The sequence below is a fragment of the Streptopelia decaocto genome (genome assembly GCF_964273445.1).
Source record: "Streptopelia decaocto genome assembly, chromosome: 5".
NCBI lineage: Eukaryota > Metazoa > Chordata > Aves > Columbiformes > Columbidae > Streptopelia > Streptopelia decaocto.
In genome coordinates, this window is record NC_138659.1 from 1,668,130 (window position 1) to 1,694,211 (window position 26,082).

The window sequence follows — 26,082 nt, forward strand, 5'->3', positions numbered from 1 at the left end:
TTAGCCTGCATGTCTAAAATTGAGCAACCAAGGAGAAGACTTTAATCTATCTATACTTTCTATTGTTTTCCTTTTACCCACATCCTCCAGGTCTGTTCTTGTTTCTGTAGCACCCCCTCATCCATCCATGCTTTCTTAAGGAAGACGTGTTCCTTCCAGAAACCCTCCTCCCATCTCCCCATGGCAGCCCTGCTGGGTTATTATCCTCACCCTGCCTCTTAGTCTTGTGATCCCCACTACCAACCCCAGTGTGTTTCGGGCCATGTCCGAAGCAAGTGCTGGCACAAGTGCCAGAGAGAGTAATAACTGCTCACTAACATGGAATGAGCAAACCCCAATAATCCTTTCTAAAACAAAGAAGAACCAGTTTGTGTTGCATGTGGCTGGGCAGGGAGGCAGGAGCAGCAAGCAAGTTACTCAGACCTACAACTCATCCCGAAGGAAAATCCATACTCACTTGCACAACCATCTTCTAAGTGCCTCTCTGCTGTTGTGCCTTTGTCCCAGAAAGGCAAAAGATGTTGCGTTCAGGTAGGTTTTGTTAACATCAAGCAAGCTTAACAGATCTACTCAGAAATCTCTTAAAACCTGAGCACAACAAATGATCCTACCTTCTTTTTTTTTGTTGTCTGGTACCAGGGCATTTCCAGGAAGACAAACACAGCTATTATATGCTTTAGCACCCCTCTGGGATGCGTTATTTCTTTATTTATTTATTTTTCCTGGATTCTGCATGAGGGGAGAGACAAAACGTGTTTCTGGTGGCACAGGGAACAGATTGCGAAGCCTGTGCTTCCGAGCATCGCAGGTTTTGGTCTCACCAAGAGCTCTGCCCTCTGCAGAGCTGCAGCTAAATGAAACTGCCCCATTACATTGTGTGGAACCGGTCCACCCCTGGTTTTATACAGACTCTTGAATTAATTTGTATTGCAAAGAGAAGGAAAAGGAGGGGGGGAAAGTGTTTGAGTAAATGGATTTTCTCTCAGTACCTTCTTGCTGTGGTGTTGGTGCATACAGGAGTTGACAGCCCCTTCTCCACCCCCACACAGGTAGAAATTTTGAATATCCACAGAAAAAGCAATTTTATGGTATATTTTCAAAGACCATCATTACTCTCACCTAATGTCACCAAACTGGGAGCAGGTGAGAGCCTCCCAGAGAAGCACAAATGAAAGGAGCTCCTTACATTCAAATGCAAGTTACCTCTCCTGCAGATTTCACTTGATTTGGACAAACTGTGCTGGGAAGGGGGGGTAGGAAGCTGGTTATGAACTAGATACCCGTCCCCTTCTCAAGATCTCCTTCTGGATATCACCACTTTAACTATGTGATATTTTAAGGTATGTAGAATATAAGTCTGGTTCAGAGAACTGTTCCGGAGCACTGAAAGAGCCCAGGAGGAGTCTGAGCACTGGGCTGTACTGGGAGCAGCATACAGCATGCTGCCCCTCCTATGGAGGGCTTGTGGTCTCCTGATTTAGACCTACACGTGAGCAGAACGTTTCTTTCCCGCAGAGAAAACCACTGTCTGCGCAGACTATTCAAAGCAACTGTATGCACGAGGGTTGCATTTCCCTTTCTGCTTCTCATTGTCCTAAGTTTCTGTCGTTTGTATAAATGATTATGAAAGAACTCCCAGGAGACCGCACACACAGTCATAAAACTATTGTAAAGAGAAGAATTGCAGTCTATTGCTAGGGGCTATTTTACTGTATATTTTGAGGAAATGTCTCGTTTTCTACTGACAAATAGGGAAACTGAGAACTCCAGAGACACGAGTTATTTTCTAAACGGTGTGATTATTCTGCAGAGCTTACACTAGGAAATGCCAGCTTTGGCATCTTTGGGGACGGATGTGCTCTGAGAAGCAGAGGTTGCTATTAGTAAAAAAAGGGGGTTGGGGGGAAAGCAGATATTTTCTCCATTTTTACCCTGAAGAATTTGCAGATCCAACTCTCCCAACCAACCTCTCTTCACAGGAGAGGTGCTCCAGCCCTCCGAGCACCTTTGTGGTGCTCCTCTGGACTCCCTCCAACAGGTCCATGTCCTTCTTCATTTTTGGAGTGGCAGAACTTAGTGGCAAGACGAGCTCCAGCTGAGGTTTGCTTAGAAGATGGGGTGAAATCTGCCTCCTTATCTTGCCTTTTCTGAGTGGGTTGTGACGGGACCCCTCGACTGGCTTTGTGAAGGTCTCAGTTAAGCGCATTGCCGCCCTGCTTTGTTTGACTGCAGGGTGTTGTTTAAGGCCTCTCAGAAAAGCTGCTGTTTTGATTTGGAGTCCGGTCCAGCATTAGCTGCTGTGATGAAGCCAGTGAGCTCAATGAGCATCTTCAGTGCTGTCGCACTTGGGGAGGTGGGAGCTGCGGGTACGACCAGTTTCAGTGCATGTGAGGATGGATTTGGGGGAATGTGAAACGCAGGCTGAATCCCCACACAGGTGCTGCCAGTGAAACTGGTACGAGGGGCAAAGACAAGCAGTGGGGTGAGAGACCTCCACCAGTCCCCAGTCTGGATGGCAGAGCACTGTAGAGAGCAGCGTGCAGATACTAATGAGCAGTGGAAAGAAAAGTGCCGCTGTTCTAGTTCTCACAGGTGAACAGCTTGAAGCATGAAAGCCAGTTGCTTTTCTAACTACAGAGCTTCCAAAAAGGGAGCTCATTTGGTAGTTCTGGGTTTGAGGCACAAACTGAGAGCTTATAAAGCTTCCTCCTTCCAACCCCTCTGCTAATGACCATGCAAATATGTGTTTTTATCAGCCAACTTAAGCAGGCATGACTGAAAGACACTTGGGAGGGATGAAGAGGGGGAAAGATGTAGTGTTCTTTCACTACACATTAAAGGGATAATGAAGCCCCTCGGGGAGCAGATGTGTGTGTGGTGACAAAGTGCCTTTAAATTGTTATTTCTCTGAGGAGGATTGCACTTTAAAGCCAAACAATGTGGTGCTAGGCAGGTTGTGTTCATGGTACTCCTGCAATGGGATGCTGCCTTTCAGAAAGGGTGATTGCTGTCTGCTTTCCTCTGGGCAGCAGGAAGAAGGCAAAAAGAGACAGGTAGTAGTATAGAGAAAACCTCTTAGCATTTGAGGCCATTTGGCCTTCAGGTTGCAGTTTCAGGCTTTTTGCACGTTCTTAGGTCAGCTCAAACTGTTTCAGCTCTCTTCTCGGATTTCTGCAAATCAGATTCTAGTTCAGAGAATATTCCCTTGCTAAACCCAAATTCACTGCCCACTTCAGTGTTTCTTACCAGGCACAGAAGTTATGAAACAAAATGCTGTCAACTGCAGAGCCACCAGTGAGAGCGGGGCCTTTCCACAGCAATATCAGTCCAGTCTGGGTGGCCCTAAGGGATCTGGAAAAACTCCAGGTAATGGGATCCCTCTTTGAAATGATCCCGAATTTTTCAAAACCTTCCCTTCCCAAAATTCAGTAGTCACAAGTGATTTTGAGATGAAATACATTTTCCTCCTGTGCATCAGAAACCCTGCAAAGCTGCAAGGTGGGATGGATCAGGGAGTAATTTTAAGACTGTTCAGATTTCATTGCGTTTCTGCTCCCAGAATCCTTTCTCTTTGCCTCCTTCAGATCAGCTTTCTGCCTTTGGGACTTTGTCTCTTTCTTTCCTTTTTTTAAAATAATCCCATCTGCATTTCAGATGCTGGCTGCGGCTGGTTTGTAAAATAATTTGGAAGAAGGCTCCTGATAGCAGCCTCCCAAACAGTATGATTTCCAAGTCTGCAGACCCAGTTGGCATGGAGCTGATAGTCTATCACAAAAACACTAACACATGCTTTCCAGTCTATTAAGAGAGTTAATGGAGCTGGGGAGAGGTGGGTGTGAGGAGAGACTTAAATTGGCTTTTGAACTGAGAAGTTTCCTGGGTGCTTCTAGAGGAGCGAGTAGATAAGTTTTGCTCCTAAGTTAGCTTGGAGGGCTCCCAGCTGTGAGAACGGAGGGGTCAGAGCAGCGGCTGCTGGGCACACCATGGCGGTAATTAGCTCTATCCATACGAAGAACGGAGCTGGCAGGTGCACCCCTCTCGTAGCACCCTGTGGTGGGGCAAACGGAAGAGTCACAATCGCTGATATCGCTATTTACAACCTTCCGTGGCAGAGATTTCAAAGCCGGTGCATTTCTGTGCTCTCTTTCTAACTTCTGCAGGCTTCAGTAAAGCATTCTAGATGACGAGAGTGAATGAGTTGCAGCTGATACTGTAAAAACTCTTCACCGAGATGGATTTGACATTGTCTGGACTCCAGTCCATTTCCCAATGGCACGGTTGTTCTTCCTTGATGACTACTGCACCACTTCTTCTTTCTAGAGCACAAACTACTGACTTCTTTATTGTCACTTTTTCTGCTACGCAGGGGCAGAGAGTTGAGGGCTCATATCGGTCAGCCCTGCTTTAGGAAAAGCGCCTGCTCTTCAGCTGCAGGAGCAGCACCAGGGATAGCTCTGGGGAGGTTGTCATTGAGTCCTGATTACACTTGGCCACTTCTGGTGCTGGTAGGTGAAGAACACAAAGCGATTTGTATGTGTAATCCCAGTTTACCCCAGTAGGTAAAGTGCTTATTGCTCAGTTACAGAACAACTAAAATGTGGGAGTTGATTCTGCATTTCTTTGTTCGGTTTTGTAGTGTTTGGGGTTTTTCTTTGGTTGTTTTTTAGGAACAGTTCACCTCAGTTGTGAAATACAGCTGATTTCCCACATGGAAATGGCATAGGATGACCCAGTTAATTTTTAATTATGTGTTGTAATATGAAACATTAAGTATAAATCTTCTTAGTGTTTATGTTTCTTCTTTTCTCCAGGAAAGATTTCTAACAGGGTTCTCTGATTTTTGTGAGCATGTCGTTGAACGTGTTTTTGTAAAACTCTTCTTGAACCTATAGCATCATCTATATGAGTAAATGGGAAGATGCCTTTATTCTGAGTTTCATCCAGATACTCTGTTTGTGAGGACAAACGATCTTCTGGGAAACATTCATGTGCAGACTAGAGCTCAAATTTTTGGAGATATATGCAGTTTGTTACTTCCTTCCATGGGCACGTAGACAATCAGTTGTGTTGCAGGAGATGTGAACAACTGGTAAAAATCTGTCTGTCGGATTTCAGGAACACCCCAGACCTTGCTACATCAGAAATTAATCTTTCAAAGCCTGTGACCAGACTTCTGACTGGTTGACAATTTCTCTCCTAATTACTTTGAGTCATTTGTACCTTGTTCACAGTATCACAGTATGTTTGGGATTGGAAGGGACCTCAGAAGATCATCCAGTCCATTCCCCCCATGGAGCAGGAACACCCAGATGAGGTTACACAGGAAGGTGTCCAGGCGGGTTGGAATGTCTGCAGAGAAGGAGACTCCACAACCCCCTGGGCAGCCTGGGCCAGGCTCTGCCACCCTCACTGAGAAGAAGTTTCTTCTCAAATTTAAGGGGAACCTCTTGTGTTCCAGCTTGATCCCATTACCCCTTGTCCTATCATTGTTTGCCACCGAGAAGAGCCTGGCTCCATCCTCATGGCACTCACCTTTTATATACTTATAGACATCAATAAGGTCCCCCCTTAGCCTCCTCTTCTCCAAACTAAAGAGCCCCAGCTCCCTCAGCCTTTCTTCATAAGGAAGATGCTCCACTCCCTTAATCATCTTTGTTGCCCTACACTGGACTCTCTCCAGCAGTTCCCTGTCCTGCTGGAACTGAGGGGCCACAGCTGGACACAAGATTCCAGGTGTGGTCTCCCCAGGGCAGAGCAGAGGGGCAGGAGAACCTCTCTGACCTACTGACCACCCCCTTCTAACCCACCCCAGGTCCCATTGGCTTCCTGGCCACAAGGGCCCAGTGCTGGCTCATGGTCACCCTGCTGTCCCCAGGACCCCCAGGTCCCTTTCCCCTACACTGCTCTCTAATAGGTCATTCCCCAGCCTATACTGGAACCTGGGGTTGTTCCTGCCCAGATGCAGGACTCTACACTTTCCCTTGTTAAATTTCATCAGGTTATTCCCCACTCAACTCTCCAGCCTGTCCAGGTCTCTGGATGGCAGCACAGCCTCTGGTGTGTCAGCCGCTCCTCCCAGCTTAGTGTCATCAGTGTTTCCTTTCTTTCTGGGTTGGAGAAACACCTTAAGATTGATCATAAGTGATGTATAGTCTATACCCTGATTCTCATGCTAGGAGTGTGGCAAGATTTGACTTGCACTGTGGCCATACCTTGATCCCTTATCTCCCTAATGTGTTGAGCAATTTCAGAAGATGACAAAGGTTCATTCCCCAAACAGTCCTGTACAAGAAAGTACCCTTTTGTAGCTTGTCCTTCTGCCCTGCCGACAGTGAAAGGTAGAACTGAAGCTCCCATCCTTCACTGTCTGGACACTGAGCCTGCTTGGCATCTCTGCCAATTTTGGCATCTCTGCCAATTTTGGCATCCTCCACTGAAAAGGGTTTTGCCGCTGATTTTACCCTTTGTGCAACCTGAGGTTTTCTTTAGCCAGTCAAGTCTTTTGTGAAGTCCCACATACACTGAGGAGGAGAACCCACCGAGCAGAACCACTCAGATTCCAAGTCTGTCAGGATGCCAAAGGGTGGACTTGGGCAGATTAATTCTCAGATGTGTGAGAAATGTGCTGTTCTCCTTCTTTGTCTTTAGTAGCCACTGCTGTGATAGACTGATACAGGCACATAGGGGCAATCAGCAAGCTGCCTGTCCCTGCTTTGGGACTGTGAACTGCACAGGGCACGCATTCCAGTGGTTGTCAGCAGGACCATGGAGCGATGCTGAGAAACCAAGAGCCTCCCTCAGCCGTATGGGAGCTGCCTGAGCTGCTGAGGTGTAATCTGGCTGCCAGGGGCTTGAATTTGCTGAGGAAAGACACTGTCACTCCCAATGGGGAAACTGGTGATACAGAAGGTACAGCCAAGCGGGGAAGGGAGGAATGAAAATCTGTAGGAAGGCTTGGGAAAGCTGCCACTAATGCTCAAGATGTAGAGGGAGGGTCAGCACACCTTGTGGCTCCCAAGAACGTGTGGAATGCAGGTGTAGTCTTCTGGTGGGCTTCTTCCTACCAGAAACAGGGGAATCCTTTGCCCTCCCCACTCTGCTCTTTTAAGATTGGATTCTTGTTGCTTGGCACCTCCTAATCCCATAGATAGCTATTTGTTCACTGAATATATTCACACAAGCTGGGAAGCAGAGTCCTTCTGTGAACTTTAATGTATCTGTGTGTTTTAATAACAAATTACTGTTGATTTTACACAAATATCCCTGTTTGAGAACTTCAAAGTCTTTGGTGTTTCCCTCCACCCTCCAGACGTTTTGTTTTTGCTGCTGCTGTCGACACTCCCATGTGATTTGGTCTTGGAGAAATAAATATTTGTTTAGCTGTTCTCCTGCTGGGCCTGTTCGGTGCCTTTGCTTAATGACGGCTTCCGTTCAGCTTTGCAAGGGCTTTAGGGCAGCGGATTGTCTCAGAAAGAGACTCGTTTGCAGATAACTTTACCCGTGTTCCTTTCTGCCTCTTGCCCCCCGCCACCCCTTTTCTCCAGATCAGAGTTTGATTAAATAAATGTGCATGCACAAGGCTCTTTCTTTGCCACGATCACACGTGGCTATTCACAGCCTTTGTTTCAGCATTATCAGCTGCCAAGATCAGTTCTGGTGAGGAGTCAGTTTTACCTGCTTATTCCTCCACTCCATTTATCTTGACTTGAAACACCAAGTAGAAGGTTGGACTCAAGCAAGTACCTTCTGCCCTTCCTGGCCATCAGCTGCATTTTCTTTAATCTTTAATTCTCTTCTTTTTGTCTGAAACATCAGATCACATTCTGGCTTATAGCATTTGATGTATAGCCAACCCCCAAGCTGCTGTTTCAAAACACGTGCTCATATTTGAAGGGTTTATGTTACATTTTCTCTACTTCAACCCTCTTGAGTCACACCAGAGATTATACTTTTACTCAAGATGTCAAGTTGGTCTATGCCATCAGATTTTTTTTCAAAATTAGGACAAACTTAATCTCCAAAATCTACATTTATGCACCTAAATGTAGGCTCAACTTTTTTTTAATTACATTTTAATTCCTGGAGGTGCAGCACTACCTGGCAATGAAAGGAATGGATGATTTCATTAATGCCATCACCATTTCAAGTAGTTTTGCGCAGCTGAAACTGGAACTCTTCTATCAAAAAAAAAAAAAAAAAAAGAAAAATTTTAACTTTGGAAATATCCAAATTTTGTTTTCTTTTTTTGGCCATTTACAAAACCTTCTTTGAATTATTTTAACTACTCCTGCTTCACTTCTGAAATATGGCAAATATAATTTTGCCAATAACTGGATCCAACTTCTGAGCTATTTTCTGCCAGAAAGCAAAAGTCACTTCAGTCAAACAATACATCAGACCCTGGCTTCATCTATTTCCAGCTGATGAGGTTTCAGCTTATAGCAGAGATTGTTTTTTATTAAGCCCTGAGTACATGACCTGGCATTGTGCAGCTGAGTTTCATCTGGCTACTGTCACTCCACTCCTCAAACTCATCCAACTGCTGGTTTTTCCTTTGTATGATATTCAGAGCTTTCTCCATAATGATGATTCATTCCACAGTGTGTCATCAGCAAATTTTGTTGGCATGGTCATCCTTTACCATGCCAAGAACAGTGATGAAAATATTATGTAATAGTTATCTCAAGAATCATCTATGAGGAATTCAACTCATAACCTTTCTCTAGCCTGGCTGAAATAATGGGAAATAGAACTGAAAAGGACCTCAAGTCCACACTGTGTCCCAAAGATGCGAACTATGCTCAGTAGATATTTGTCCCATTTGTTCTTAAACATAGTTGATGAGATTCCATAATCTTCATGTGTACTCCGTACCAGTAACTGAATCTCCTAATCACGGGAGTACTTCTGTCCCTAATGTCTGCCCTGAATCACTCCTCTAACATTTTCTTGTTTTCACTCTGCCAAATACAGACACAGAATGACCTTTTTCCCCTTGCGAGTGGTGCTTCTGCTCACAACCCATAATACCACTTTCTGACACGTTTGCTGTCTCTCTCCTTTGAGTGGGCTCCATACACACATACTCATCAGCTGATGCTTTGATGCATTGAAAGTTCCACCACAGGCATTCATTTGAATTGTTACCACAAATTTGAAATGTTACCACAAAGACAATAAGTTGCATTTAGAAACTCCTATACAGAATGCTAATAAGAAACCCAATTCCATCTTATTTTAATTAACCTGGGAAACCTTCCTTTTTTTTTTTTTTTTAACATGAGAGAGACTTCCAGACATCCAGAATGTTAAAAAACCCACAGGTATTTCCATTCTTTATATCTTCTGCTATACACTATTCATCAAGATTTGTTTCTTATTTCAGTATTACTCTAATTTTCTTGGTCTGGAAAAGTTTAACATTTTGAACCATTGCATCTAATTTTTTAAATAAGAAACAAATCTTATTTTCTCTTGGTTTGGTAAGAGGTGGACTTGATAAATATCAACATTGTATTAGCCAGACAAGATGCTACCCTTAAGGTTCAATAGGAGGACTCTGGCTAGCTCAAAGAATTCACCATGGGCACAATGACTGAACAGTAAGCGATGCTAAGGGTTCTTTATGTTTCACTGGCAATGCAAAAGTCTTACATCAGGAGTTAATAAGGTCTTTTATGCAACAGACCCAAGTTGGATCTACTTGTGCTAAGCCAAGATCAACTCAGTTTAATGGTTATGAGGTTCGTGAACAGAGTCTGATAAGCCAAATGAAATCAGAATCCATTTTTCTGTCTAGTTGGTAGGAACAAACCCTGAGACTTCAGTCAAGCTGACCATGAGCTCCCCTTTGGTCTCCAGATGTCATGCCTTCAAAGGAGAGCCAAGACTCATTTATGGAAATACTTGGAGTCCTCCCCTACACCCCTCAAATGAATAGTCATAAAGCTGTACGGTTCTTAAAGCCAGATCTTTAGTAATAACACAAAATACTACCTTTTATACTGTGCTGCTAATGCTGTAAAATAGTGCAGTATGTTCTTCCACCCAGAGAGCAACGCCCAGTTAACATTTAAGTTAGTGAAGTGGAAATTTGTGTGACCTAATTTAAGAACCAGTCAAATGTCTTAGGTAAGAAAGTTTCACTAGAATGTAAATGCCACTGTACTTCTTCTTTGCTTAAAAGAGTCCAGGATAAGGGCTGGGTGAGAATGGTTATGATACAGGGGAACGCAGTAGAGAGAAGGAACTCGATATCCAAAATTAGTCCAGCTTAACTTTTGAGAATGGAGGGTCTGGAAGATTCACTTTAAACTCATGCATGTGTCAGGATTTCTTGGTGCTATCCAAAAGGGGAGGAGAAAAGCTGATGTTACTAGTGAACTGAGATTAATTTTGTGAAAGTCTGCAAGGCATTATTTATAGTCGCTGTGCCAGAACTGTTTTTCCATTAATGGTCTCTCCAGGCCGTGCTCAAAAAACAGTGCAGTCTCATATAGTCCAAATGAGATTTGGCAATGTGAAATTAATTGTTATGTATTTTACCAGCCTCCTTCCCAACCTTTCCCTTGCTCCACTCGTGAACTCTCTTCCTATCTTTGTGTTCCTCCTCCTGCAGTCCAGCACGTCGTTCAACAGGGATGCGGTGAAAGCAGGGACAGGCCGGCGCTTTCTTGGTGGGCTGTTAAATGATACATCCTACTGCTACACCCTGGAAGTCTCATTCTACAGCTACATATTGGGTGGACCTACTTCTACCGTCCCCTACACAGAAGAAGCATGTATCCTTTTGAAATGTTCCTCCTCTCGCAGCACACCTGAGCTGGGCACTTAAGGTAAATACTTCTATCTCAATAAGAGTTTGCTGAGATACAAACACACAAGTGGAAATGTGAATCTGCTCCTGATGCTTTCATTTCCCTCATATTGATTCTCCATACTGTGGAAATTCAAGAAGAGAAAGGTGTATTAGATCAAATAAGCCATTTCCCTCTTGTAGGAGATTGTCCCACATACTTGTTATAGAAACTAGTCCTGGAGAGCCTGTGATCCATTCCCTTCCGCAATCTTCCATTTCTTTCTTCATTTCTCTCCTTATTCTCTCATTATCTCTGTGTTTGTATTATTGTTTTAATAGCGAGTTGAAAGTGCATCTTTGGTACTGAGTTGAAGTGTCTTCCCCGCCTTTGAAGTGCAGCCAAAAGGCTCTAAAGGATCCATTAGGTTCTGCAGCTGCCTCAGGGCCAGGTCTTTAATACCAGTTGACAAAGAAATGGAAAGCGAGCTCTGCAAACAACACCAGCCAAGTCACATTTTTGAGTGCTCGGATAGAAGCAGTGTCTCATTCCTCAAAAAAACACATATCTGTCTGGCTATCTCAATGTATCAACAGTTTGTAGCATTGTTCTGACTGCTCTTATAATCTGTTTTTATGTTTTTCTTTTTGTCACCATGCTCAATCAAATAACTGGTGCCCATACATCAAGCTTGGGTGTGTTGTTTCATTTTGTCGTTCTATCTTGGTAGCCTTTGAAATTTCCAAAGGTTTAGAAATGCTGCAGAGTGGGAAAGATTAGCTGTGATTGCCTATTTACCTCTCCATGCATTTTGGAAGATGGGGAAGGTTTACAGCTTTAGGGCAGTGAGGGGAAGATTTTCATATGAGACACAATTCTTCACCATCCATGCGTAAGTTTAAACTGTGTGGGAACAAGAACAAGAAATGGGGGGGCAGGGAAAGTAATTCTTAATCATTTGGGATCTTTTGGTTTGGCTTCTCCACTGAAAGTGATATTTTGGGGAAGGAGGGAGATGAATATATTAAGGTGACTTATCTGACGTGAGCATTTGGAATACAAGCTCTTTTTTGGCCAATACGGTTAACTGTTTCCAAGGAATAGCTTCTCGCAACATACACATATGCAATACATCTTGCCACTGAGGAAAAAAATGTTATTACTGTTAGGCTTAGGTACTTATATTTTGGCATTTTAAGAACATGAGCCTTAGTTTCACCTTTAATTCTCCTCCTCACTCGGTCCTTGTTGTACTGACAATTGGTAATTTCTCTTCCTTATTCATTGGGAACAGCTTTGCTATACAAATGAGATCATGATTCCCTTGGATATGTTTTTCTTCATGACTTCATGACTTTTAGGTCTTGCTGGCATAGTTTCCTTTTCCATGGGGATTTTTGGTTTGTTCTTCACATTACAGAGGTTTGGGGTGTGGGGTCTCATGTCTCTATTTGCTGGGCTTGCCTTCTGCAGACAGGGCTGCATCGCTCCCAGTTCATCACGGGGACCCTCAGCAGCTGGAGCACAGCAAACAGGCCCCAGACCACAGAGATCCTTCTTGGTGGTGATGCAGGGAAAGCTCAAGCAGCAGCTTGATTTCTGCAGTTACAGCTTCACCCAGCTGAGCGAAAAGGGAGGAGAAGCTGTTCTTGCCTGGCCTGGCAGGCAGCAAGCAGGGAAGGCTCTTTGCCACTGTAATATGCTCCACTGGCATTTTGCACTGCTAGGCTTTATTATTTCCTTTTGAACGGAGGGATTCTATCACGAGTGCCGCTTATGGCAGCTCTTCCTCACATGTGCAGTTTGCTAGTTAGAGAAAGAAATGGAGCTGCTTGGAGCAGCCTCTAGGCTGGTCTGCGCCAACACAGGAGAGGCTGGATTTACACACACCCCATCCTGGCAGGGGAGAAGTTTCACATCACTGAAGTGCCTGTGACCAGGAGTAAAACAATTGCAGAGCATTCCAATTTAGCCTGCACAGCTCTTTCAAGCTATTTGCAAGTCAGTGATTAATTAATGCTCAGATTTTTTAATGGACCTGAACCAAAGACACAGCCAGTCAGTTCATATTGGCCTCCAAGGACGGGCGTGCTTCTATTACCTATCCAGCTACATGCAGAGGCAGCAAGTCAAGCAAATAAATGAGGAAAATACAGTGAGTCCAAACCCGTGAACTGCTAGGGCAGGTATTCCAGAAATCTGCCTGCAAATATGTATTTCTTAGGACTTTGTTCATCCCACTGTGATGTTATTGGGTTGCGGGTTATTTTGTTTTGTTTTTAATAGAAACAGGACCAGGGAAGCTGGAATTGCTCAGAGCTTCTTGTGTTGGATTAAGAAGCACAGATTGAGGCTCAGCCTCAAATTCAGGGAGCCCATGGCCTTGAACAGAGACTGCAAAGCAGTTCACACCCCACATTCAGAAACCAGCCATACTGGCTCCATGTAGAGACCAACACGAATCTTCAGGTTCTACCAAAATATTAATTCAGCCTCATGTTGTTCCTGTTGACAGGTAAGAAAACTGAACAAACTCTGAACAGTCCTCTGATTGCACTGCTGGTGTGTAATTCTACCAGTCAGCTTGCATCCTTTACAGCATTGCTTGCAAATGGGATCACAGCACTACCTGCTTTCATGCCATTTTGTAAGTGGGTTAGGCTTGGTGGTGATTGTTGTGGGGGGTTTCTTTGGTGTGTTTGTTGTTGTTTTAATCTCTCCACGTTCCTCATGGTTTACATGCTAACTGTAAGATCTACACAAACCTCTATGTGAGCCTGGAACAAATATATTTCTACATTGGGTAAGATTTTGCATTTTGTTCAGACTTGTGTGATCGAAACACACTTTGTAACTATTGAGAGAAATGGTTACCGTACACGCATGAAAATGCAGGCTGATAAGTGTTATTTGAATTCTGGCATTGTTAGTGCGGACAGTAAGGTTTTTCAGTGAGAAAATCTAAATAAAGCAAAGGAAGGTATCATTAAAAGTGGAAATCTGTTCCAAATTAGGTCAGTTTGTATGACTGAATGTAGTCTCCTAAATTAAATACCTCAAAGATTCAGAATTTAGAGGATTATACCTGGTATGTTCTATAAAAACAACTTTGCCCCTGAGGCTGCACTATTTAAATGAAATCCAGGAGTGAAGGATCGTCCTCCAGTCTATGCAGGGGGTATATGTTTGGGAGGTATATGGTGGGACAGCAGCATCCTGTGGAGTGTTGGACTTCTGGCCTCTTCTAACACAGAGAGTTAACATGGTCGTGTGAATGTCTCAGGCCCCAATTAGCACCATATCAGCAATGGTTGCTGCCGGAGTGTCTCTTGTGTTTCCACCCAGCAAACAAAGCGCTGCACGAGGTGTAACTTCCTCAGTGTCCTCTTTACATTCCGTCGGAGGCACGTGTGTGCCCGGTAGGTCTGTATCTAACTGATACGTACCTGCGGTATGAGAAACGTTAGGAATGTGTTCTGTAAGGCTGGCTCTGCAGAACACCCTATGATAACATGTGCTGTAGATAACAGTGAATGAACTCTGTTTCGAAGGCATAATAAGAGGATTGTAGGCTTGTCAGTGAGTTGCCTGGAAGTGGACAGAGAAATGTTTAAAACCCTTCTCACACATGCACATTTGGTGGTAACTGATTAAAAAGGCAGCGCAGCCACAATTTGCTCAGCACCAGGCAAAGAAGCTTTAAAATGAGCTGATATGCTTCCGTTAAATACCATGTTTTACTAGGCATTTACAGGGCTTATGACACAAGGCATGTAAAGTGCTGTGTAACATTCCCCACCAGCAGCTGAGCTGAGCATACACAGGATCCTCGGGGCTGGGTAGGGAACTATGGATAAAAGAGGGGAGAAGGATGAACCCCCAGATGCAGGATGCTGAGCTGCTCTGATAGCACACCCTGAATTGTTTTCCACCACAGCTGTCACAGCCTGACCTGAGAGTGGCCAGGAAAGGAGCCTCACATCAACAGTTTTAAAATCCATCGGTGGTTCATTTTTTAGAGCGATGGAACCAGACCCCAGCTGCACAGCAGGCAGCCCATAAGAGAGTATAAGAGAGTATAAGTATAAGAGAGGTTTTACTCTTCTGAAGACTGGCCATGAGGTAGGATGATAGAAACAGTGGAGACCAGACAAGAACTGGTGTGGTTGTCGCCAGGTAGCTGTAAGGGAGAATAATCATCCAGATGGGTGGACACCACAATTATCATGGCTTTTTTGTGTATTGTAATCTTAATTCTAAGATTCCTTCAGGTGGGGAAGGTCCTTATCCAAAGATGGGCATCTAGTCCTTTGCGTGTGTGGCTTTACTTGTTGGAATCACTTCTGAGTGGGACAGGATGCTGGAAGCCTGGACTGAGGGTCTGGTGGAACTGTTCTCCTTTGTACAGCTTTTCTAAGCATACCACATCACTCTTTGATTCAATGTCCTCAATATAAAGAATGAATTTAATGAATCTTCTTTTGTAAAAAAAAAAAACAAACAACCAAAAAACAAAACAAAATTTGGAAGCCATAGGTGAAGAGCACAGAAGAAAGAGACATTACTACTATTATCCCAAGGCAGGTCTTTTCCATTACAAACAGCTGAGACATTATCTCAATAGCTTAAAACAGTATAGCTGAACCAACTTGCAAAGATATCACTTGCTATTTTCCATCTCACTGAGTGCATTCAGTTGGAAGCTTTGCATCTCTAAAACAGGGTTGTGCTGCTGAGCTCTCCTGTTTATGGACATTAAAAATGTATTTATGTGGCTACAGCCACAGAATGAAAGCATGGATTGAACAGAGTCTTTTCAGGTGCCTAAGAGGAGCTTGGACTCTTGGCACACTTGGGACCGCTGCGTTCACTCTTATTCTCAAGTTCAAGCAGAATATCAACCTGCTGCTTGACTGGGGACTTGAGGAATTAAACCCCCTGGAGGAAAGAGTCATTTGCTTATATCCAGATTCCTTCTAAAGAGTACGTGGATCTCAGTAAATGCCTGTCCTGGGGACAAGAAATCTGTATGCAAACTGCAATTCCAGTCAAAACATCTCTACCTCGTAGAGCTCCATGGACCTGCAAATGTCTTTTGTTATTTTGGGCTTTTATAAGCTTCTTTTTTTGGCAGCTGCATGTTCTGATCATGCTGGCTCTGTTGGTGATGTCCGTAACAGAAGATCCTCATGAGCCAGGTTATGGCCCTTGCAGGTTCATTCCCACCCAATGAGGGCAACATTACTACCAAAGCCAATGAGGTATGAAAGGCTGTGCTGATAAAGCTGGGGAGCTCTGCAGAGGTTATCCAGCGTGGCTTATGTTTGAAATTGAGTTAGAGCTTGTTGCCAAGATGATTTCAGAATAAATCGGGCACGTAGTCGGGAAAAGACCTCCGGAGATCTACATCTTCATCCTCTTTCTGCTAAACTCCTAGAAAAAGGTCCCTTCTGTGTGTTGCAAAAAGTGGCATTAATCCTGATCCTGCAGGTTTTCTGAAGAGTGACCTCCTTTCACATCTTCTCTCCAGCATTTGGTTATTTCTCAGTACCGTGTTTTGGGCTTTGAGGAAAGAAAACAAAACCCTCTTTCAACTCCCCAGTCTGTGTGACAGTGTCAAGGTTTACAGCCACAATTTCAAATGCTCTTAATATTACTGGAAGCATAGAGTTAAATTATAGAGTTGTAAAGTTACTTTATAGTGATAATGCTGTCAAGCATCAATATCTCTGCCCCAGGGCACCATGGAAACTCAGTTAATGATATAAGGAGCTGATATTTTTCAGGGTTGCAGCTGTTGGCTCATACCCAGAAGGAATCTGTGCGTTTGTTCATATTGGCTATATACAGGGGGACTTGCTCAAAGAAAATTAAGAAACAGTGAAAATCTGTGTAATGAAGTGCAGTGGAATGAGAGCACAAAGCCGTGTATGATGTTGCAGTAGGCACACCGCTCTCCCTCAGAGTTCAATACAGTGGGCAGTGCTGTAGAAAAACAGTGTGTTTGTGGGGGAGAGTGTGTATTTGTATGTAGAGTTGTTTATCTGGTTGCCTGTAGCACTGACTGCATCAATCTGTGCAGACACCATCAGGGAGTATCAGTAAAGAAATGGAAATTAAGGCAAGTGACTACAGTCAATTTAGGAATATCCGTAATTTTTGTAATGGATTTCTTAGCAACTTGCATCCCAAAGTGCTTTGATAGCCTCAGATGAAAGATGCTATAAAAGAGCAAAGTGTTATTATAAAGGTGGGGTTTTTTTTAACTGAAATGTAAAATATCGGTCTTGGAAGGCATCTTCAAAGTATTTCCCGGGGATTTAACTGTATGATTCCAGTTACCTTTCGGCTAGGAGCCAGGTATCGAATACCACGCATGTGAGCAGCACAACGGTCTCACTGTTAACTGCTGCAGTAAGAGCGATCCTGAGTACCCTGTTCATTTCTCTGCAGTGAGAGCGATCCTGAGTACCCCGTTCATTTCTCTTCATGCCCAGGTGCATTCACGTGGCTTTCCGTGGGGAAGGAGGGAGAGCAGGTCAGACTCGTGGCCCTGTTTTAAGCAGAAGTAAAAGGAAGTTTGTAAGCTGGGGATCTCATTGTGAGGGGAATGAAGGATCAGATATACTGAGAGTCAACACATTCTATCAGAGTTTAAGGCACAAGTTAGACTGAGAACCATGGTTAACTCCAGAGTTTTGTTGTCCTGAACATGGTAAAGGAGGACTCCGTGACTGTGGAGATTAATTTCCTTCATCTTGTGTACCCAGGTTTCTTTCCCAGGGATCCTAAGGTACAGGGAAGAGAAGAGATGGTTACTGTGGGACAGAACGTAAGCTGGGTGCATATCCAAACCCAGAAGCTTAGAAATGCTCTCAAGTCAGTTTTAGACATAAATGCAGGAGCTTGGCTTCTTTGAAGTGCAGAAAAACTTGAGTAGCTCTGAGCCCGGACTGGGGAATTTGCACAGGCTGGCTTGAGAGTGGTCGATATCTACAGCCTTATTCAGGAACAGGGACCCTGTGGACGGTGGGAGCATCTTACAGAGGTACGTGTTCAGATACCATCCCTGCGCTCCGCCAGCTGTCTCCAGTGCTGGTGGAGCACGTTCTCCTTGGCCAGGTAGGGCTGTGCCCAGTGACAGGAGAAGACTGATCCTTACAACCAGCCAACACGAGGGAGCCCAGCTAGAAAATTACGTTATCTCCAATGCAGCCTTTGGGGTTTCTGTTGAGGCACTGCGTGCTGTCGCCAACTTTCACCGAGGTTTTACTGATTGAAATCCTCATCAGTGCTTTCTATTCAAGCTATCAATGACTTAACGGTTGCTATTAGATCAGCTAAATCAGTGACCTGCAAGCGCAGAACTCTCCAATTCCAAATGCTTTTGATGGTGGTGTAAAGAATCATAAAATTTACCAACTGATAATAAAAACGGTTACATTTTTCTATTAGTTTCTCTTTTACACACAGAAGAAAATAACTTAGACTAAGCATGAGTGATGTTTTTGCTGGGTGGCTGGGAGGTGAAGTTGAGTATATGAGCGATTGCAGAGTTGTGGCTAATGCGAACAAGGGGGAAAACTCCCTCCAGGCACTGCTGTCCCTCTTGGAACTGGTTTTCTAGGTTCTGAATGCCTCTCTTGTGAGCTGGCTTTTCTATGAAGTTGTATTTTTCCTTTGTCTTGTAAGCAACTTAGACAAAGCTAAGCATATGGAACTGATAGTGGGGCTTTGGGCTGCTGAGAACACCACACAAATGCTATTAGACCCGTAGTTAAAATAATTCTTTTGTAAATGTTAAATTCCTATTAGTAACACTTGCTAAACTTAAGTGCAAAGGAAAGGGCAAGGCTAATCTGAAAGGCAACGGAGAGCAGGGTTTAAAATATATTAACAATTTGCTGGAAATGTCTGAGGGGAGTGGTTAATGTGACTAAAGAGTAATGTCTGTGGGTTGAAGATTTAGGTTGGGAGAGGGTTTAGCTAGAGCTGTGCTTTGGAGCTTTCCCGAATGCCAATATGAATGAAACAGGAGAACGCCATCCAGAATGAGGTGTTTCTTAAACAGCAGTAAATAGAAAACTTGCAGTGTCTGTTTCATAGGTCTCTGCTTTTCTGTGTCTCCATGTTTGTCATCTTTTTCTTCTTGTCTGTTGTCTCTTCATTTCTGGCTGAGTCTCCTGCCCATCTTGTGCCTGTATCCTCACAGTTTTAGGTTGGTAGATCCACCCCATGCCTTTCTGTCATCTCGCCTGATTTTTTGCATATGGTGTTTCATTAATCAGACACACCCAGTCCCTGCTTTTTGGGACTTTGTGCTGTCTTTCACCTAAACTATTCATGTTTTCTTTTCTATTTTGCCACCCAAAGGCTCAGCAGGGCTTTTTCGTGATTAAAGTAAATTCTACGGCAGGAGTAGAAGTTATTTTTTTACTACTACTTCTTTAGTCCCAAATACCCACATCCTGAAAGGGAATCAGAGACGACTTTTAGGAAAGCCAGTAAAGAAACTGGTGTCTTTCTGTGTATGTGTCTGTCTGTCTCAGCTGCTTGACCAATTGCAACTGAATTTGACAGTGATGAAGGTCTCAGAGATATTACATTGCTATGAGTTTCATGAAAAATAGCTGGCTGAATGAGCAGAGAGAGCAAAATTAATCTCTCCAGTAGGGACAGCTGCATCTCTATTGTTAGAAACCAGAAGAGGACAATAGGCATGAAAGTCACAGGAGACAGATCCCACATCTCCTCACCTTCCTGGGCCTGTCACTGCTGTACTGGGACCTCACTTCACGTTCCTTTTCTCTGCAAACTTTCACCCCTAACATCTTTGTCCGGGGTTCAGATCAATGAAGCGCAAACGTGTCTCAGGCAGAAACTAAAGATAATCTGTGGATTTGATGTGGTTTTCAGACACTTTTGTGTTTTGGTAAGAGCCATGTGGGTCTGATTCTCCCATGTCTCATCTCAGAAGAGCAGCCAGATCACCTCAGATCAAAATCAGTGCTCTGCAGTGTCTTGTGTCTGACAGAGGCCAAAAGCAGATGGCTGGGAAGAATATAACAACAGAATCAGCGTGTACACATACTTCCCCTGAATATTCTCCCAGCTTCCAACAATTAGTTGTTTGGGGATCACAGAGCCAAAGCTGTTGGTTGTCTGTAGTAACACTCAATGAACCTGTATACATTTTTAGCACCCACAGCACTCCTTGCTAGGGATTTCCACAGCTTAACAATGTCTTGTTTGTTTTAAGCCTACCACCTGCAAGCTTTATTTTGTGATTCCTAATTGTTACACGGGAAGTGCCATTGATCCTCATCTGCTTTCCCCACGGCACCTGTATCAGCCCTCTTTGGTTTTAATGTTTGGGCTCTCCTAGCCTACTTAGTTATTTGCTGTCTGAGTATTTATCCTGTACACCATAAGCAGAAAAATATTACTAGATCAGAATCACCTACTCATTTCTAGAGTTGGTATATAATCTTACGCTTTCTTTCTGGGTGTACACAACTTGTATGAGTTGCCAAGCAATGGAGAATCAACTGCAGTGACACTAATGGCAGAGTCAGTATTTTCTGTGCATTAGGATTTTTGCTGCGCTCAGGCTAAATCCTGCCCTGGTCACACAAGCAGCAGGTATAAATACCAAGATGAGAGCTCTGGCTTTCCTTCTCAGAGCACACACTGTAATCATCATGGCTTCGGTTCCTCATGCACTTAACAACATGTGTGTGTTCTGGTGTGCTCTTCTTTTTCCCAAAACTCAAGAGAGATACAAAGCTTGTTAAAAGAACTGAATTTCTGTTCAGCATGGGCTGGAGCTTTGGTCATCTGGCTAAGAGAGTCTGGAAACCAGTTCCTGCTGCAGGAATAAGTGGTTTTTGAAAACTGCAACATCCCAAATACCTTGCTTTGTGTCATTATGGTTGGTGTGCATCCCTCTTCCTCAGCAAATCCGCTTCTGGATAACATGCTCTCACAGTCTAGTTGCATTCATGATTCTGTCAGCCCAGTTATTTCTTTTTCTAAAACTAAGCAATTCCTATTAAACCAGCAACTGTCATCTGGTGCCACAAAAGACCAAATAATAGGTGACAATCCATTCATATTCTCTTCATCAGCCAGTCCCTCAAGAAATCTGGCATGTAGATAAGTACCCAAGACCTCTCCCTCAGCAAAGAGGGATCTGCAGGTCAGTGGAGCGTCACGCGTAGCAGAAGCTCATGTTGGGCTGGTTTCTGCAGACATTTGTATAGGGCAGTGTTGGAGGACATGCAGAGTGAGATCTCTTGCCACCATGTCAATGCATGACAAATCTCAAGCTTGCTTTTGATAAATCCTTAAGCAGGCTAGTGAAGCAGAACATAGCTGGTTTAATCAAGGTAGGAGATGGAAATGACTCAGAAGATCCAGTTGTCTTCCTGGTGACTTTCTACAGGAGGGGCAGCTGGATGCTGACACTAGGACCACATGGTTCTGCCAGCCCAAAGGGAGAGAGTCTACTGTTATTCCTGTTTTCAAGCCTTTTCATCTCAGAGTTTGTGGATTTCCTCAAGATCTGATAAGTGGCTGGTTCGGTTGGTGCCTGATAGCAGTCTCACAATCTCATATTCTTGCTGTGATACTGCGAAGATTTGAGACCGGGCTATTTCTGGGCCAACAGGTTTATCACGCTAGGGTCCCTTCTTGCTTGCTTAACGATTCCTCTTTGCACAACATCCCTCACATGTCTGACAAGTAGAATTTGTTGCATTGACTTTTTTTCCAAAGCCTGCCCAGAAGGACAGCTTTCCTTCAACCAGGACACAGAAAGAGATTGCTTCTCCAGAACCATCAATATTTTTCTTGAGATGATAAATGAACTGCCAATAAACCAAAGCAGCTGCCAGATCCATCTGAGAAGCAGACCTTCAGACCTGATTTACCCGTTCTTGGCTTATTTATGTGTCTGGAAACTTCCGAGATGCAAACAGAGGACTAACCACTCTGAGGCAGCCGCTGAGAATTAGATGGTACAGGTAGACGCAGTGGGAGTTTATGGACTGGGTCAGATACATTAGCTATTATTCTGTGCTGGCCCATCTCAAACAAGAAAATGGCTTGAGATTCATCATAGGCAGCACCACAGAAAAGAAACAAAACTCTCAAAGCCTGACCTAAATTCTCATACTTGCTGTACCATTCAGTTTGTTTTTCTGCACCTCTTCTGGTCTTTCTTGCCTATAATTCAAAGTTTTGCATAATCTCTGAAATTTGTATCGTGTTGTCTAGACTTCTCTAAGATCAGACATAGCTGATCACGTTGTGCCTGGAGGGTTGGGTCTAGTGGATATGCTTCAACCAGTAAGGTTTGTAGAGCTGAAACAGTTGGGAAAAGCAGACAGTCGTTGTGGTTAGGGTCCTTTTGCTTGGCAGAAGGCATGTGTTTCATATACAATTCACCCAAATCTTCCAAGCTAATTTTTTTGTTCCAACCAGAAAGAGTTCTCAGGGGTATTAAGTTTAGGCAAGGTTCATGAAAACAGGCAGCTGAGCAAAGGGAAGAGACTCAACTAATGCCACTGCTGGGGGAAAGGCTGGAGCGAGCTTAAATGTTGTTACACACCAGAGGGTCTGTATGGAGGAGCTGCTGTGAAATGCGCCAGCACAGGGAGCATTTCAGCTGGCACACAGTCCATATTGCTGGAGAAACCAGGGGCAGGGGCTCCGTGGTTGTGCTGTTGGTGGGACAACTAGTTTCTATCTGAAAACAGCCCTGGCCTGAAGCAGCACCCATGGGACTGGGGAGCACAAGCTCCAGGTCTTTGCTGATGGGGAAGAGCTCGAGCAAGTCCAAGGCAGCAAAACCAGTGAGGACCAGCACTCAGTGTCAGCTCTTAGGAGCAGAGCAGAAGCCCAGCACCTGGTGCCTCTTTGCACCTCGCTGTAGTTACTCCCCAGCGTAAGGCTGGCCTAAGGAAGCGATTTCCCCCTCCCCACCTTGCCTGCCTGCCTGGGTCAGTATCGGGCGGCACAGCTCATGCTTGCCTGTAGTTAAAGTGCCCTCTTCTGGCACAAAGCGCTTCATTCCTCAACGGCAGACGACTGATAAGTGGATGTTTTTTCTGATGGTTCCTGAAACCCAGAACAAAGCAGGGTTTCTCTTCATTTATCTCCCCACTATGTCCCAGACTGTCTTGACAGGTAATAGCGGTCAAGAAGGAGCCTCCCTGTAGCATCAGCCTGGCTGGCTCAAAGCTTTTCTCTGTGATAGTGCTATGATGAGATTTTTTTTGCATCTGAGGCCATTAAATAAAGATGCTTTGATTCTCTTTTGTCCTTTTTTCCCCTGCCTTATCTTTAGCTTGTGTAAATCTGTAGCTATCTTGATTACACCAGCTGAGAATGTGGTGGCCTTTTCCTGCTTAAGTTTTCTGCCTTCTGTTGTATAAATTGTCTATTGGCTACTCTTGACCTGTTGATGTCAACAGTTTTCACTGTGAATCCCAATGGCATCTAGATTTGACCTCTATTGATTGCCAGGGAACGTTTGGTGATGAGGAGAATGCGCAGTCACTGTCAGAGAAGTTTCCATAGTAGGCACTCGGTTGGAAAAGGGAAGTTTTGACACACTTGTTAATGTGAATTCAAGGTCAGCAGTACACAGCACAGCAACTGCATCTGACTGCAGAGGGATTTAAAACCAGCCTTTCATAAGAAAAAAGAGTGTCCTGCACAGTTTTATCGCATCGGCTAGCATCAGAGGCCTTTGCATGTGCCTTGGATTTTTCTCTATATTTAAGGGGCATTTCAAGCCATAATTGATTATAGCTGTATCTGTGTTACAAAGTAGGGAACGGCAGGTCAGGACATTTACGCTACGAGACGAGACTGAGCCTGATTCCCATTTAGAGCCTTTATAGCAGAAGGGTAGTGGTTTTTTTCCCCTGGTAACAAGCGATGTCTCAGCTATTGAGTACAACATTGTATTAATAATTCTTATTGTAAGCACTCTGAATGCAAATCCCTCACACATGAGCTGGATTGGCATGAACCAGTTTAGGAAGCACACATGCAGTGTGCACTGCCCTCCACTGGGTTTGTGAGGAGTAAAAAGAGCTGGAGTCACGATCGCCAGGTTTTGCAAAGTGCTGAAAATCCTGCTTCTCCCTTCAAGGTGAAAAGGACGTAGGAGATACTGGTGGTTCTGGTCTGCCCGAGCATCTTCCTGCAGTGGTCCCTGCTCTGTTCTGTGCACTTCAGAACTCTCATATGCTGACATTATTGTTTTTCCTGGTCATTTCACTATTAGTTAAATATGGTCCGAAGTTCAGGAAACATAGCTTCTAATCATGCAATTTTATTTAAACTCGGTGTTTCATCTTGCGTTCCTTATCAGCCCTGGGTGATTAGGTGGTATTTAGGCAGACACGGTTTCTGGCTGAGGATAAGCACAGCACCCTCGCAGTGTCACCACACCAAACCTAGGGACAAAGGAACAGACAAGGTCACACGCCAAAAACCATGATGAGCCAAGCTAAGAGTTTCTGAGCCAATACAAGTTAGAGATACTAAAGTAATTAATGTGAATAGACATCATTAAAGATAATAGACAATACCCAAAATTTACATTATGACTTTGAAACTGATTATCCCAAATAAGATAGAAGTATGAAGTGATCCTAGTCATCTTCTAACATTTCACTTTAAGGCTGCTGCTCTGCACAGGAAAATATATGTGTGTGAGTGCATGCATACATTAGATATGGATATATAGCAGATTTTTTTTCTTTTTTGTTTAAGTACATTCTCAAGATTCATGAAGAAAATGAATTATGACAGAGAGGGAAAGTTCCAGGGCTGTCTTTGTGTGGGGGAGCTCCAACCACCACCGCTGAGAACAAAGATGCCCCCCTATCAGTCCTGCACAGACAGCCCTGCAACCGGAGCAGCCCGGGGTGATGGTGCTGAGCAGTTGGTACGATAACAAGGCACAGCAAAGTGTAGCCCAACAGGATGACAGCGCAAGGCAGCAAAAATAGGTGGCTTTTGTATGACTATAATAGCACCACTTGCTTTCAGAATGTTAGTCATCCCGTAAATGTGTCCATTCCAGCGAATATCCTTAAGGGAGCTGACACAGAAATCCAGAGAAACGAGGCACTGAATCTAAGCAGAGAAAAGGGAGAAGAGCAGGGGCTCACCAGGAACCTGCTGGTGGGGGGAAGAGGAGCAGCCTGGAAATGCGGGGGGGGGTAGCAGACAAGTACGCATGCTTCTTGAAGGGAAGAATTTGTTTCCTTCTCATCAAACCTCAGCCCCTGCTGCTTTCTTTGATTTTCCTCTTACAGGGCCAATCTAGGCACTCAGCGATGATAAATAACCCCGTGTTACAAGGTGACATGCACAGTGACACGGTAATATGGAGAGAAAGAGAAGAACCCAAAGGGACAAGAGTTTCTTGCAATGTATTTGTTTCCCAAGTGTGCTCGGCAGAGCCGGTGTTTCGGGAGCCCCGTCCCACTGGCTCGTGCTGCAGCCTGGTGGGGGGTCTCAGGGAAGCCTGACATAAATGAAACCTTGCTAGCATAAACTGTCTCCCCAAAAAGTTGTATGCTCCTGGTAAGCTTTGTTAGCAGTGACCCTGGTAGGATATTTCAGTTCTGTTTGGATGAAGGGCATTTGGGGACCGCGTGTTTGATCTGTGTTCAAGGGGTAGCTCGATAACCAGGACACCTGTGTTGGGCTGTGAGCTCCATCACCGTCTCCTTGCCTGGCCTCCAGCGAGTCACACAACCCTCCTCTGCGCGCTTTCCCATTAGCAGGCTTTCAGCTCTGCCATCATGACGGGTTTTTTAACATTGCGTTTGTGTGCCATTTCCCGGATTTTGTCAAAGCAAACTGAGAGCAGAGTGTTGTTGTGCTGACACACACAGTGCAGCAGCAGGGCTGAGCTTCAGCGAGCAGGATGCTGCTGCTCGGGCTAACAGGATAGCAAGTTGTCATTCTCTGTTGGGCCAACATAAGGAAAGGAAAAAGGTATGTTTTGCCAGAGGGCTTCCTGGCCGTTTACTGACAACTAGGGATGTTAAGACTTGGTGATCTGAATTCTGTTTGTGACTCTGTGAAAAGCTCGGAGACTCGTTGCCTGTTCTTTCCTCTGCCAGCCCTTTCTTGGATGAAAGCACAGGGCAGGAGAAATGGCATTGTCTAGACGGTGACACAGGGCTAGGACACAGCCTAGTGAGATAAAAGGAAAACAGAACAGGCATATAGAGCACAGTCATTTGCCTAAATCTGC

The 26,082-nt window shown here is 44.3% G+C and overlaps 1 protein-coding gene across 1 annotated transcript in view; it reads left to right on the forward strand.

Moving 5' to 3' along the window:
- AGBL4 (AGBL carboxypeptidase 4) overlaps positions 1-26,082 on the forward strand; it is a gene marked incomplete at its 3' end in the record, with an annotated part of 860,906 nt that overhangs the window by 781,217 nt on the left and 53,607 nt on the right. The window contains exon 11 of the mRNA XM_082053132.1: positions 10,619-10,781. Coding sequence (XP_081909258.1) covers positions 10,619-10,781 — 163 coding nt within the window. The remainder of the gene's footprint in view (positions 1-10,618; positions 10,782-26,082) is intronic.